Here is a 16,692-nt window from a genome sequence, read left to right on the forward strand (position 1 = left end):
ACTGGACACAGGTACATGTGGTTATCCATATCAAAGTTAGAGAAATAAGATTTACATTGATCTCAGATTGATCCTTTCTATGCATCCAACTGAATTTTAAATAATAACTTATTATTATTAAATTATTAAAAATAATTTATTAAATTATTGTTATTTTAATATTATATATAAATAAATAAATTTATATATAATAAATAATATATTTAATGTATATTTTAAATAATTATTATTAAACTATTAAAATTATTAAATTATTAAAAATAATTTAATAACTATTTTGCAGTATAATAAATGACCAAAATGCTATTTTATTTCAGCATTTTCTATACTAAATCTTGTCAGTTGACCTATGTAAAATAGTTAAGATTTAACAACCAAATCTAGTTATTAATTAATAGTAAAAGAGCCTGAATAACAGAGTGGGTAATTAATTACCATGGGCTTTACTGTCACCCACAAGTGAATTCCAATTTTGGCTGTTTCTCCCACTAGTTGTGTGACCTTGGAATCTCTCTTTAGCACTGAGAGCTAGAAGTCCTGATATTGATTGTGGTCAAGATGAAATGAGATATATTATGCAAAGCACCTAGCACAGCTTCCCACACGGAGCAGCATAAAATCAATGTTGGTTCACTTTTCCATTACTCTTTCTGACCAGAAATTTAGCAGACTCAATGACCTTGGTCTGAACAAAATTTGATTTCAGTAATCCTAAGCACCCTGATTTTGATATCATTTTAAAATGGGCAAACTTGGGCAAAACTCCACATACTCTGTTCTCCCCAAACTGAAAAAATAAGTTTCCAGTGAAAGTCCTAGTGCTTTAACACCTGGCCTTTTACCCAGCCACCTGAGAATTATGTGACTGCTCAGCTCCTCCTCTTGATTTTTTGTCTTTAGTTAACAGTTCTACCAGAGATATTCCTGGAGCACTCACTATTAAGACCTTTCATAAATCTTTTATACAAATACTACAATTCAATTCAACAAAAAAAAAAAAAAAAAAAAAAAAAAGGTGGCTACCCATTAAATACAAAGCACTGTGCTGATGTTGAGTAGCAAACATGAGTAAACCAAGGTTTTATCCCGTTTTTTTAGGAGTTCACAATTAGACAAGGGCACAACTATGTTGATGATGTTTGCTGTGCATTTAAAACATTTTCAGGGATGCAACAAATGAAAAAGGTGATTTTGATGAAAAGGTTGATGTAGAATACTGTAAAAGTTTATTTTTGTGAAAATATTTAATGGAGGCATAATTAGATTGCCCTCTGGCTTTTAAAATATTCTAAGATATGGTTTCATGGAAAGAAAAGTATAATGGGGGATAAAAGTTTTCTTTAGAGTAGTGTCCAACAAAAGAGAGATTTAAACCAGGCTAGCCTGAAGATAAAAGGAGTGTATTTTGCAGTGAAAGTCATTAAAAACACCTTATTACACATTGTAAAGTCCAATAGCAGAGGGAATTGTGACTCATTTAAACTCTAACAAATGACCAATCCGTGTAAGTGGGTCTCAGAGGCAGTTTATAATCAATCATAGTCAATGAATCTGTGAGTAAGTGGCATACCAGCCAAAGAACAGAGAATGAATGGAGTCTTTTAGGCTAATTTGGATATAATACAATGTTTAAATAAGTGTTATGAAGCTTAGGGGAAAAACAACTAGTATAAATTATACTTTATTCTCTGAAATAGGTAGGAAATTGTGCCAAACAAAAGTCATAACTGCCGGGCTTTGTTTAGCAATACGATGATGCTAAAATAAACTCTGAGGCAGTTCTGATGTTACGCCAGATAACGACAGAAGTCCAAATGTGTCCACATCTTACGAATAGTGTTCAAACAGCATGGCAGGTAAGATGAATTAAAAATTATAATCCAATTTAAACTGCATTTATTATGTTCATCTCAAAGATATTAAATCATACTGCAAAGGAATCATTCACTACTTAGTGAACAAATGTTAGAAATCCTACTGTGTGCAAGGCACTATGATTGGTGATGCAGGAATAACACTAAATCAACTCAACTAACTGTTAGAACACAGAGAACGAAAAGTATGAGAAACAAGAAAAACTGTATCTAAAAAGTTCTTTGGAATCCATATATTCCTAAATAAAAGAGTAACATCGATTAGAATAACACTAGTCTGTGTAATCTACAGAGTGCAAATACTTTCACATACATTATTGATCCATGGCTTCCAGAGTCCCTTCCTGATATAGAGGTAAGAAACATGTATTCTATCCACAATAATAAAGAGAAGATTAGACATGAGCTCTCAGCTCAGTTTAAGTCCTTTCCATTAAAATAGGCTATGGTACTTCTCCTTACAGACATATACTTTATTTTCATGATGCTAATGTTCAAACAAGGAAGCAGGATTAGAATGTGGTACCATCTAAATCACATGGGTTATTCCAATTTATGTGGTATTTAAGCAAACAAATGATACACAAGCAATTCTAGGCCAAAAAACAAATTCTTATAAAAAGGTAACTTTTCCTCTCTGTAATTACAAAGAGCTAGTGATTCAAGAGATGTGAAATTTTCCTTCTAAGAGAGAATGCAGGTTAGTTTCTAAAGTATTTGATTTTTTTCTTTAAAATTTTTGTCTTTAAATAAGCATGAGGTGAGGCAACAGAAAGATACTAATAAAGTGATGGCACCTTCATTTTATGTTTTTAAAACAATTCTCTTCTTATTCTGAGTTTCTGTCGATCACACTCTTTGTAACATGAGCTATGAAAAGTCGGCTTTGCAAATAAAGTCTTTTCGACTGACAGTGTGTCTATGGGAAGTTCTCCATATAATTATCAGAAGCCATTTTTGTTTGTTTGTTTGTTTTGTTTGTCTTTGGATTTAAATGAAAGGTGGTCACTTAAAAAGCAATTGAATTTTTAAAGGAAATGATTCATTATTCCTGATTTCTTTTGCAATGGAAATTAAAACCAGTATATAATACCGTAAACACACAATGTCTTAATTGTGAATTCTGACTCTAATCCTAACAAAATCTAATATTCTTTTTCCTTGAAAAGCTATAACATAATATAGCAGAGATAGAGCCCGATCTGCAGGTGGAAAATCAGGAAAAGAAAACTTCAGAGAGAGTTTTTAAAAACAAAAGTCCCAAGCATTAGCCCTTGAAATCTATATTTTTTTAAATAAGGACAGTGCCAAGAGTTTTGCCAGGTAAACTCTGCCTATGTATTATTTTTTAAATCTCTCAAAAATGGATACTGTCAACATTTTTATTTTAAAATATAGTATTACTTAACTTCATAGTTTTGCACTCTCAAACTAAGCATGTCACAAACATCTCTGAAAGAGAACAACCAATGAAAGGGAATAAAGACAAATGTTCACAACATTGTAAAGGAGCCTCTCTTTCAGCAAATATCGTTTATTAAAGACCTAGTTTAATACCAACAAATTTAATTTCAGTATACAAGGTCAAATTAAAAAGTAAAGTATATCAAATATTGTTATGCACTTTATTTAATTTTCAATAATCTCACGTTCTGTTAGAAATAAATTAACTTTCTAATAATGCAAATCTTGAACTGTGGAAAATGGTGCATGGTGTAGTCCTCATTTAACAAGATTGAAAATGCATACTAATCAGCATATTAAAGACTGACCTATTTAGAAGTAAGGACATATGTTTAATTTTTATTAACTCCATGTTTTCAGAACTTATTTGGTCATAAAACTCAGGTTTAGCAAAGAATATTTCTAAAAAAAATTTTTAAATATTTTATTTCTGAGAGAGAGAGAGAGAGAGAGCACGCGAGCGGGAACAGGGGATGGTCAGAGAGAGAAGGAGACACAGAATCGCAAACAGGCTCCAGGCTCTGAGCTAGCTGTCAGCACAGAGCCTGACACAGGGCTCAAACCCACGAACCGTGAGATCATGACCTGAGCCAAAGTCAGGCGCCCAACCGACTGAGCCACCCAGGCGCCCCTAGCAAAGAATATTTTTAATATTTGTCTCCTGGAATATAGTTTTAATGGAAGGAAGATCATTTCTAAGATGATATATCTCTAGTTCAAAGTTATCTTCTGTTAGTACTCAATTTTAAATATTGTTTTCTCAAATAAAAACCAATGGAAATGTATTCAAAGCAATGCCTATAGCATCTTTTCCAGAATCCATCCTTGGTCCCTTGAGGTAACAATAATAGAATCATCCCTGATACCTCATCATCACTGTCACCACTACTGGCCCCAGAAGTTTTAATAACCTTTGGGTCACCAGAGTCACATGACAATGATGGCTATCATAATGTCTGAGAGTGTTAACGGTGCATATCAAAGACTAATTTCTCAAGATCAATTCACACAATACATTTTTTAAAGTTCCCATTCATATCACACCATTACCAGTCCCTCCTAATACCAGAAAACTCATCTCCAACAACAGGTAGTAGAGAGAGCATCAGATCAAGAGAGAGGGAACACGTGAACTACAGTGCTTAAATTCTACAGTTGTTTCTGTTGATCTGAATCACCTTTTGGTGGGATTTAGTGATGGTGCTAATCGGTGTTGGGCAAATCCTCTCCAAATCAAGCTGGCCCCTATTTCTCTGCACCAAGCAAACCAAATATTAGGCCGAAACACATGAAATTGCCAACATTTGACCATTATTGATGCACATAGATCTCATTTTGCAAATAAAGAGATATTTGGGGGCACTGCCTCTAATTACACCTTAATCAGAAACAGGAAACCATGAATGTTTATGATGAAATGGAAAAAGAAGGATACCACAAAAGGCCTAATGGAAGAGAATATATCCAAAACTGGTGAAGTGAATTTATACTTAAAAATAAGCATTCAATATACTTCATCTTAGTTATGAACATTATGGAAGATTTTTTTTCTTTTAATAAAGGAGGTTTACCACCAATATTTACACGTTACAAGTGAAAAACACAACAAGAACAAATCTTTCAAAGCAGTGTTTGTGAAAACTGTGAAACCTCTATACCTACGGTGAATGGATGCTTATTCATTATTGACCAACTTTTAAAATCTTACATGTGGACTCATATTTTGCAGCAACTGTGTACTGTTGAGTTTATTATAGGAAATCTTGAAAACATTCATCACAGGGATCCTGGGTGGCTCAGTCAGTTAAGCGTTGTACTCTTAGTTTTGTCTCAGGTCATGATCTCACAGTTTGTGAGTTTGAGCCCCACATCAAGCATTGCAAGGACAGTGCAGAGCCTGCTTGGGATTCTCTGTCCCTCTTTCTCTGAACCTCCACTGCCCTTTTTCTCTCTCAAAAATAAATAAATAAAAACTTTTAAAAATTTAAAAAAAAAAAAAAACAAGGAAAAAATTCATTACTTTTCAAGTGTTGGCTTGGAGTATAGTTTTATCACCTTGAAACCATTATGCAAGTCCTATTTCAGAAAGAAACTTTGCAGGGAAAGAAGAAAATGGATTTGCTTTTATGTAATTTATAATTAAGATGATATAGTTAAATGTAGAGTCATAATGAGGGGTGCCTGTGTGGTTCAGTCCATTAAGCCTCCGATTCTTGATTTTGGCTCAGATCATTTTCTTACAGTTATGAGATTGAGTCCTATGTTGAGCTCCATGCTGAGCGTGGAGCCTGCTTGGGATTCTCTCTCCCTCTCTTTCTACCTCTCTCTCTTAAAATAAATAAATTTAAAATATTTATAAAAAATAAAATTAGTATCAAAATGAGAAAATTCAATATGAAATTAAAGTTGAGTCTACCACATATATTCCAAATTATGAACAAGTAGTTATACTTCATTATAAAAAATTATCATACATTATTTCAATCATCACAGATTTGATAACAAACTAAGAACTTTTTAATAGACAGGGCAAAATGCAGAGTTGTAAAATATCAATTCACAGTTTCTTTCCTAAAAAATTCCTTTACTAATCAACTTCATCAAGCACGAACGATTTCTGACAATGGCTGGTAAATAGAACTTTTTCAGTAGGTAACTCTCAGGTTTGCTCTTGTTCCAGGTTTAGTCAAGATCCATTATACCTCCCCTCTTTCTTAACTACAGAAAACACTTTGTTCACTTTCCATAGGCGAGTAAGCCTTAGGGATGAGGTCTTGATTAAATAAGCTAATCACTGAAAATACGCCATCTTCTTTCCTTACAAGTGATGATTTCAGGAAAGAGTCTGTGGCAATTCTTTGTGAAGCTCTGAGAAGAAATCTATATAAACATATGATAGACCTGATCATCTGAGATCTTCATGACATTGTGAAGATACTGACTTATCCAACAATAGAAATTCTTTATGTTTACACCTGGTATGTGAGATAACAAAGTCCTTATTATTACGTATAACTGAGTGTGAACTTCAGCTGAAATTATTCCAACTCAAAAACAAGTTAATGACTCTTTAGACAACAATTTTGAAATTGGTTAAAACTGTGCTCTATGACATACATATAGAACACAGTTTTAACCAAAGAAAAGCATGTAGATAACATAAGACAACTATTTACTAAATACACAAACAGTTTACAATAGCCCCACTTAGGATACATAATGTTCAATACTATCTTAGGCACTTTTATATATTTAGAAACATGTCATCAATGGAGATATAAACACTAAGTATATAACATACATTTTCCATCAAGAAAACAATATGGAGAATATACACAAATTGTATTCACTAAATGAATTATTTTTTGAAAAAAAAAATACTACATTCCTTTTTGTTGCATGACACGGAATGAACCAGGTACTGAGGAAGTACCACCTTCAAGGAGCTAACAACCCAATGGAAAACAAACAAACAAATATATCTTCAGAGTATATCAAAACTCCAATATAAGGAAAAATCTGATGTAGATATAATTGGATTCCCAGAAAAGGAGAAGAGAAAAAATAGGATAGAATCTCCTTAACATCTTCAATGTACAGAAATCGGTTGCATTTTTATACACCAACAATGAAGCAACAGAAAGAGAAATCAAGAAATGGATCCCATTCACAATTGCACAAAAAAAACAAAAAATACCTTGGAATAAACCTAACCAAGGATACAAGAGATCTGTATGATGAAAACTATAGAAAACTTATGAAGGAAATTGAAGAAGACACAAANAGTTGAATGTTTGGCTTCTGTTCAGGTCATGATTTCATGGTTCGTGAGTTCAAGCCCTGCATTGGGCTCTGTGCTGACAGCTTAGAGCCTGGAGCCTGCTTCAGATTCTGTGTCGCCCTCTCTCTGCCCCTTCCCTACTTGTGCTCTGTTTGTGTCTCTCTCTCTCTCAAAAATAAATAAACATTGAAAGAAAAGCAATATTCAAATAAAAAAAAAAAAGAAAAGAAGTCAGAGGGCAGCAAGGTGGCTCAGTCGGTTGAGCATCAGACTTTGGTTCAGGTGGTGATTTTACAGTCTGTGAGTTTGAACCTCACTTTGGGCTCTCTGCTGACAGCTCAGAGCCAGGAACCTGTATCAGATTCTGAGTCTTCCTCTCTCTCTGCCCTTCCCTCACTTGTGCTCTTTCTCACTCAAAAATAAACATAACAAAAATTTAAAAAAAGAAAAGCATCCAGAAGACAATGCAGTGGCATCCTCAATGTGCTTAAAACAAACAAATGAAGGCATCAAATACACTTAAATTTAAAATATAAAAGCATACTCACAGAACTCTTAGATTTTAATAAAGTGTTCAACTAAATGAAAACAAGGAACATTAGCACAGGAAGGGTTCTCAGAGATGAGTTCTGTAGTCAAACTTCCTGGGTTAGAACCCCAGTTCTATAATTGATTAGCTGCACTGCTTAAAGTGTCCTAATCTTTCTGTGCCTCAAATCTCTTGACTGTAAAATGGTGAAAATAACAGTATATACTTCGTAGGATTGTTGTCAGACGTAAATAAAGTAATGCATCTAAGAAACCTAGAATACATTCTGGCACCTGGATAAATACTTAAGTTGATAGTAGTTGTCATGGTGGTAATAAAGTTATGGTAACAGAAGTAATGGAACCATAACAGAACAATAATAGTAACAGTAACAGTAATAGTAAAGGAGGAGAAAAAGGGGGAGGAATAATAATTAGAATTAGAATTACAAGGACAGGTAACAAAAGTCATCACTGTCAGAATAATCATCATTTTCCAGGGGTTACAAACTCAAATACTTCCAGAAATCATGCACATGATATCAATGAATAAAGTGAACCAGATCAAATATGAAAGGAAATGTTAAAGACTACAGGAAATGGGACTACCAAAGACCAATAATTACAATCTCCGATATAGTCCCAAGTTATTCATTTAAATAAAAAAAATGTGGTTGTTAATATGGCTGCCCATTATGCTTGGGAAATAACATGACTAGCAGTACTCTAAGTTCTTTTTTTTTTTGGTTGTTGCTGTTCAGTCATCCTCCAAATTACAACTCTCCGTACAAAACCCTGAGGGTCACAGATACATGTTGTAGGTACTATTTCTCAGTACCAATGAGAGTTTTACCTCAAGGCTTGAAATTGGCACTTAGGGTCTCACTTTGAGTCCTTTGTCTGCCCACCCCACTTGTAACTGTGCCCTTTCACGACATCATGTATTCAGACTCTACTTAGCAAGCCTGCTGATATCCATCCTTCACACACCCCCAGTCCCTGTCGAATGAAGCTGCAGCAAGTATCATGTCAATGCTGGTGGGCTGGCAACATTCCAGAACCTCATCACTAGTAACCTTCCAATCCCTTTGATCTTAAATATGGCTTATAAATGATGCTGATGAATTGGTTCAAGGAACCATAAGCACTCTTTGTGGCACAAATCCTTGTCACAATCACAAAGAGACAAGAATCTTTAATACTACATTATAGTCAGTCAGCTAATTTAGAGAATATTGCTACATTACCCCACTTTTTGTCTTAACTGGGTCATGGTTACAGTTACACATGTGTCAATAAAAATGTTTAGCTTCATTTTCCAAGGACAAAAAGTGACCCGGGCTTTTTCTTAAGTCTGTTTTACAATGAATCAAAAAACAATAAATAAATAAATAAGATAGTGTAATACCTTTTGCATTTGTTAGATATAAATACTCAATCACACCCAGAGTCATCTGTATCCACTTAAAGATCTCACACCCTTACACTAACAGCTTGATAAAAATTTGGTAGTACAATTTGGTTTCACTTTCATAATGATATACATCTTTTACAGAACCATAAAATCAGCCTGAGATGGAACCTTTTAGAACACCAAGATCAGTATGTCAAACAGAAATATATGAGTGACATATAGAATTTTAAATTTCCCATTAAACACATTTTTAAGAAGTAAAAAAGAAGAAAATGAAGTTAATAGTAATAATATATTTAACTTAATATATACAAAACAATTATTTCAAGATTTAATACACAAAGGTATTAATAAGACATATTACTTCTTTTATCATATTACATTTTTGAAAATCAAAGTGTAGTCTATACTTAGAGCTCATTTCATTTAGGACTAGCCACATTTCCAGTGTTCAAGTCTCAGGTAGCTAGTGGCTATGTTACTGAACAGTGCAGCACACCTCCAGACAAATGCCAGTCCAATGAACTGACAGATGGTGATTTAGCTTCCATTTGAAGGCTATTTTCTCTTCTTCCCATCTTGTCATATATTCTAAGTTGCAGTTTCCTTTTAACATGTCTTACTCCATCTTTTCTTGTTTAAATACCCATTCTCCTAGGTCAATGATTCTAAATCATTTTTGGAATATAGTCCCCATTGAAAATATAATAAAAATTTGATCCTTGCTCTAGAAGAATGTACATTTGCATTGTTATGAGTTGAACTGTCCCCACCAAAGGACATTTTTGGGTCTTACTTCCTGGTATGTAAAAATGTGATCTTACTTGGAGACAGAGTATTCACTGAAGTAACATACAGAAGAACACAGTTAACCTTTCTAGGCCTCAGTTTCCTCATCTGAAAAATGAAGGACTTGAACTAGAAGATCTAGAACTATAGAAGATCTAGATTTCTGAAGTACATAATATCGTTCATCAGCAATGTTGCTTATGTATAAGAGCCCAGGACTGCTAGGAAATACACTCAGATTGCTCTTCCTGTTTTGTGACAGGTTTTACTAAATCAAGCTTTTTATTTAGAATTTATAAATAAATGAGTCTATGATAAAAAAAAAAAGCTGGATAAGATTAAGGGAATAATCTGTGATTCTAAAGTTGAATTTCTGACTAATCTCTTTGGCAGTACATGTTGTTACCCCATCTGTGAGTAGACATTCACTGTTTGAAGCAACGAGCTCTTTGATACTTAGAGATTTTGGATTCTGTTCTATTTTTAAAAGCTACTATATCAGTATTCATCAACTGTTTGACATAGCCATTCATTTATTTTCTAAAGGCTATTCTATAATCACACTTCCTTTCAGGAAGCCCACCAACTAAGTAGAAGCCTAAATTACTGATAGCAGTTATACAGGGTCCTTCCTCTTCCTGTTGGTTAAAAATCAAGACTAATTAAACTAACGTGCTAAATTGTGGGCTAATAATTATGTAGAAAAGTGGTAAGAAAGCTTATTTTATTTGTGTTAGTGGTTGTGCACCTTTAAAATAAAGCTAAGAAGAATAAAACATATTAGAAAAAGTATTTTTCTTATTTATACTTTTAGTAAGGTTGATTTAATCGGTCTCTAATTTTAAGAAATCTTATCAATTTCTGCTAATAGAAACAATTATAATTTAAAAATATTTATAACCTTAATAATTTAAAAATAATAAATAATTAAGATAATTAATGAGACATTAAAATAATTCATCTTGTAAAGATTAATTAAGAGCCAATTAAGCATAAGTTTTCAAAATGCTTCATAAAAGTCTTTTTCTATGAAAGAAGCTCAATCTTTCTACTAATTATTCACTCACATTTTGAATTATGTTAACATTAAGAAATATTTTGCAATAATGGTTAAAATTCTTAGAATATTCATATGCATTAAAATTATTTTCTCATATAATTTTAGTCTTATAGTATCAAAATGGCTATAAATATGAAAAACTGCAAAACCATAAATTAGTTTTTAGGTTATATCAGACACTGTTGGGGCCAGTAAAAGCCCACCTGTATGCACTCAGATGCTATACTAATTACACTCTTATGTCTTTGTATTGTGGTGAGGTTCTGTTTCAGGAGACTTACTCAACCTCAAGTTTCTCTGCAGACATGGACATCACCTGTTACCTTGATTTGTATCCCAACAAAAAGATTTTCTGTAGAGAAGGTCAGTTTACTGTATCTGTAGTAAATAATATATAGTAAATAAATCTTCTTTGTAATCTGGAGGCTGAGCTATAAATAGAGATCACAGCAACCAGTTTACCAATCATAATCTTAATTTGAAACAAAGCAAAATACCTATGAGCTCTAGGGCTTTAGTATGCAGTTTAGTTTACTTCTTAAACAAAGGCTGTAATTCCACTGCTACCTACCTAGAAATTCTAAAAGACCTATAGAAAGTAAACCTTGCTTTATATTTTTACAGAAAAAGATAAAATGTAGCTGTAAGGTGGTATAGACTGTGACGTTCAAGATTCAGAATTCTTTGGAGATCTCCTTTTAACTAACAAACTTTTAAATGTTTTAAGCGGTTTTCATACTATATGGTATCACACACATAAGCATGATGTACTTTATTAGACTGGAGTACTGTCATCAGTTATTTCCTCAACAATCCTAATGATGGGAGGAGAAGATTTAAAACTCTGGAGGAAAAAAGCAATAAAACAGATTGCCTATGCATAAAAATGTTACCTATCCGTTTCCTGAAAACTACAATATACCTATTGCACTTTTGGATATATGTATATATATAAATAAACAGACCTTTTCCATGAATATTGTGAAATCACTAAATGTCTTGGTCTCACTCAACTCAGAGTATGCAGGAACAGGGTAAATACAATGGGAACAACTCAGGAGGAAATTTGGTGGTTTTAATAATGATGAGAACACATTTGCATAATAGAAATGACAACCAAGTTAAACATTTAGCGATTTAAATAAATGGCTTTATGGAAGAATTACATGTATTAAATCCCATCAACTGCTGTCCTCTTGTTCTTACTATAGGGAAAGCACACATGAAACTGTACTACTTAAAATAAATTCAAATATTTACTTGTACAATTAGAATAGGTAATTTATTATCAAGATGGCAGAATAAGTTCAGGAAGAAACTTTCACTGCTCTGACCCAAACACATAGTAATAATATGAAAAATACCAAGACAAACTATGATTAAATATATATACATATACCCCATGAACTACCAGTATATTTTGTCTCTGTAAAAGAGTGAATTGTTGAATCTGCTAAATGATAAGGAAGCTTATTTTGTTGTATAACACATAAAACATTTTTCCTCAGATGGAGAGAATCTAGTTCTTAATTAATGTTAGAAACAAGGTTCTTTTTTTTTTTTATTCCTAACCTTCAGTTTCCTAACTATTTCTTCCTGGAGCAGAAGGAGGAAGACTGTTAAAATTTATAATACAAGTGTTAATTGTTTTTTTTATGCTCTTAATTCCTGACATCAAACCTGACAAAAGTTAAATGAATGAATAAATAAATAAATAAATAAATAAAACCGGAATGGAGACCTATAGGTCAAATATGTAGTGAACTGGATTTGAGTTAAAGAAAATATGCCATGTAAAACATAGAAAAAATGCACAATGAACTAAACGTTTTTGAAGAGAAGAGAAATTCTGCCAAATTTAAAATAGTACTATTACAGTAAAGCTTTGCTTAAAAGAGACTGAACACATAAAGGAACCCGTTCTCATATGCCCATTATTTAACCATACATTTTCTCTTCAAAAATAATTTCCATCTACTTCAAAGGTTGGTGAGATACTCTGAATAAGAACAAAATCAAAGGCCACTGTATTTAATAAAAATTCTGACCATTTAAGTTGGAAAGAGTACAGATTCCCTTTTTAGTGAGCTTTCAATTACATGTGATTATTAAAGAATGACTTCATTTTATACTGGGTCACCAGTGTAAAACAAGCATGCCGCCCAAATCAAAAGAAATTTAAGTCTGATCTGCAAAAGTGAGAGTGTGACTGTGTGATCCAATTCAAATCTAATTAGAATCAGATTAATCAACCAAAGTATTTAATCAGTATCAGTAAATTTCCATGGCCACAATTAGATACCTTCCTGTCTTTGTCCATTTAGTCTGCTTTCTCTCCTGTCATTAAGCAAAGCGTCCATACTCCTAGCTAAGCAATCCTGCCACTAGTGCTTCTGACCCCATCTTCACTTAGAGACAGTATTCCACGATTGCGGCAACATTTTACACGGTTCCTTACTTACTCATAAATAGGCAAACATGTTATTATTTCTGTCATCTAAGAAAACAACAACAACAACAATTCTTGACTTCACATGCCCCTCCAGCAGCCAGCCATATCTTTCCTTTTCTTTATAGTGAAACTTCCTTAGAAGTGTTGCTAAGGCTTGTTAATTCTTATCCAATTACCTCCTCTCATTCCTTTTGAATTTCCTCTTGTTGCTATTCCACTGAAAACATTTTATTAAGATCCCCAATAACATCTGTGTTGCCAAATCCATCAGTCAATCAGTCCTTGATCCTCATCTTTTTACCCAGTCTGCAGCACTCAACTCAGTTGATCTCTATCTCCTCCTTGAAACACTTTCTTGACTTGTTCTCTAGAGTAGCACTGCTATAGTGTCTGCCTGCTACCTCCAGGCTGCTCCCTCTCAGCCTTCTTTGCTGGTCTCCTAGTTTTATTGACCTCTACACATCCAAGTGTACTAAGGTGGAGTCCTTGGATCACAGCCCTTTTCTCTCTTCTCAAAGTCCCTTGATAGCTCAGCCAGCTTTAAATACCTCCTTACTTAGCCTTCTCCCAAACTCCAGATTTGTATATCCAACTCCCTACTCAATATCTCAGAATTAATGTTTGTAAAGCTCAGTTCCTAACCTTCTCTTGTAGACTCTCCTAATTCAGTAAGGCAAGTGTATGCCTTCAGCATTCAATCTGAAAAGCTTACCATGATTAGTGTCTATCTTTCTCTCAGGAGCCGTTCACAGTTCATCAACAAATATGCTGTCTCTAGACATACCTAGAATATAATATGCCTGTTGCTTATGATCTTCACTGCTACCACTCTGGTCTAAGCCACTCACTTCCTTCACTCATTGTTGAACCAGTGTCCCAGGGCCATATTTTCTTGTGTGGTCATCACACTATGTATCCTCTAGTCTCAGCACAACAGCCAGATTAATCCTGCTAAAACTAAGTCAGATCCCATCACTTGATGTTTGAAGCCCTCCAACAATTTCCAATGTAATTCAAAGCAAAACCTGAAATCCTTACAAAGCCTGTAAGGCCCTACACATGCCTCGCACATGATCTGGCTTCTCTCTGACCTCATATTCTCATTCTCCTTATTTTCATTGTCCTATTTTATCAATACCTCCCTCCATTCTACTGCTTGAATATGTCAACAAAAAGTTGATGAAAACTCCTGCATCAAGGCCTTTGTGGTTAACTGCTTTTTTCTACCAGGCAAGGCTCACCCCACAGACAGACTTGTCACTTACTCACCAAGGCCTTTTCTGATGCCCTGGCTAAAGTCACAACCTTTGTCCTGCTTCCATCCTGACATTTTCTATCATCCTTACCTGGTTTAGTTTTCTCTTCACTATTTATCACTATCTATAATAGTTTATACTTAATTTATGCATCTTGTTATTGTCCAATTCCCCAACTAGAATTTATAAACTCCATGAAAGCAGACATTTTTGTGTTTTGCTGTTTACTACATGGAATAGTTCCTGGTACATAATAGGCACTCAAAAAATATTTGCTAAATAAATGCATTTATTTTGAGAATATGGGACTTCTAGAAGCATGCAAGTGTAAGATGATTTCAGAAGGCCTTGCCTCTAGGAAATGTTTAAATCTCTAGAAAAATCATCCATGATTTATATCTGAGGGACTGAGTGAGGCTCAGGTACCTTAACTTAAACTGTCATTTTTTTCTTCCCTTCCCCTGGAACCCATCTCCCCGATTACAATTCCTTTTCTGAATAGCGAGAGAAGGCTCAACTTCAAGATAATGTGAAAAATTCTATTTCCTCCTGCTCCTTACTCACTGATAGCTCTAGCCAGGTGATCTCAAATGTTACAGACAGCCAGCCTCGAGCTGGAGATAACTAGCACGAACACATATCTTGCTTATTCCTGATGCACCCTTGTTTAATAAAGAATAGTATGCCTTGGAGTGTATGTGTGCATTCTTGCTTGTTTTATTGCTAATGAGTTGCTGCATATTATAATAAATACTAATTTTCAACATTATGTACTTGAGGTTTTAGACTAAAACCCCTAAAAGAAGTTTTGGAGAAGAGAGTTTTTACTTTTTTTTAGTGTTTATTTATTTTTGAAAGAGAGAAAGTAAGCAGGGGAGGGCCGGGGTGGGAGAGGACACAGTATCCCAAGCAGGCTTGGTACTGACAGCAGAGAGCCTAATGTGAGGCTCAAACTTTTTTTTCCCCTAATGTTTTTTAATTTTTTTCTGAGAGAGAGACAGAGACAGAGACAGAGACAGAGACAGCATGAGTAGGGGAAAGTCAGAGAGAGAGGGAGACACAGAATCTGAAACAGGCTCCAGGCTCTGAGCTAGCTGTCAGCACAGAGCCCCACACGGGGCTCAACCCACGAACCATGAGATCATGACCTGAGCCGAAGTTGGAAGCTTAACCGAATGAGCCACCCCGGTGCCCCAGGAGGCTCGAACTCTTAAGCCTAGAGATCACGAACTTAGCTGAAGTCACATGCTTAACTGACTGAGCCACCCAGGAGTCCTGAAAAAATGTTTTTCATAACATTTTCATTATGGTTTGTTATCAATAGAGTAATAAGCCCAAGTGAGATATTCAACAAAGGTAATAAATGTATTTCTCTTACCTGGAGCTAACACAGAGGAACCAGGCAAGTTCTCACTTTCCTCATCAGTACTTTCTTCATAGATGGCATCTCTGTCAGCAGTCATTCCAGAACATGTTGTGGCTTCCCTAGAAACAGAGCAAGGTTGAATTATAAAGTATTGGCTCACCCGTGGTAGGGATCAAATTTGCCAGTAAGTAATTACAGAAATTATCCCTGGAAAAATTCTCTAATTAAACAAACATATTGAAATACATATGATCAAGATGAAAGCACTTTAAAGACTATCCGTTAGCTCTCTTAAGAACAAGTTTCTCTTCTACCTAACTTGAATGTGGTTAATGCTTGCTATGATTAACTCTTGAATCAGTTTCTTATCACATCATTCATCTATCAAAATACTATTCTTCCAAATTACCTTCTGTGGATCACACAGTGTTCAGTCTGCCTTGCTTGTGATTGCCCCAAACTTCTGAGACAGGTACCTTTATTCGTATTATGAAGATACCAAGTAAAACACAGAGTTTAAAGAACTTCCCCAAAGTCATGTACTAATAGATATCAGTGTAAGACCAGCACCTGAACTAGGAACACATGACATCAAATGTTACATTCTTTATATGATGTCATTATTAAACCTTGCTTTCTCTCAGAATCGGCAATAGACCCTAACCTATATCCAATAAAATAATAAAGTGGATAAATAATAAAATATTA

At 34.3% G+C, this 16,692-nt stretch overlaps 1 protein-coding gene across 8 annotated transcripts in view; it reads right to left on the minus strand.

The window, feature by feature from the left end:
- The window catches only part of XRCC4 (X-ray repair cross complementing 4), a 262,099-nt gene that overhangs the window by 139,491 nt on the left and 105,916 nt on the right, over window positions 1–16,692 (minus strand). For all 8 annotated transcript variants that reach the window (XM_077759852.1, XM_077759851.1, XM_077759850.1 and 5 more), the window contains one exon: window positions 15,997–16,103. In XM_077759852.1, the coding sequence (XP_077615978.1) occupies window positions 15,997–16,103 (107 nt within the window). The remainder of the gene's footprint in view (window positions 1–15,996; window positions 16,104–16,692) is intronic.

This window comes from Crocuta crocuta, unplaced genomic scaffold (assembly GCF_008692635.1).
Source record: "Crocuta crocuta isolate KB4526 unplaced genomic scaffold, BGI_CrCroc_1.0 scaffold162, whole genome shotgun sequence".
NCBI classification, from domain to species: domain Eukaryota; kingdom Metazoa; phylum Chordata; class Mammalia; order Carnivora; family Hyaenidae; genus Crocuta; species Crocuta crocuta.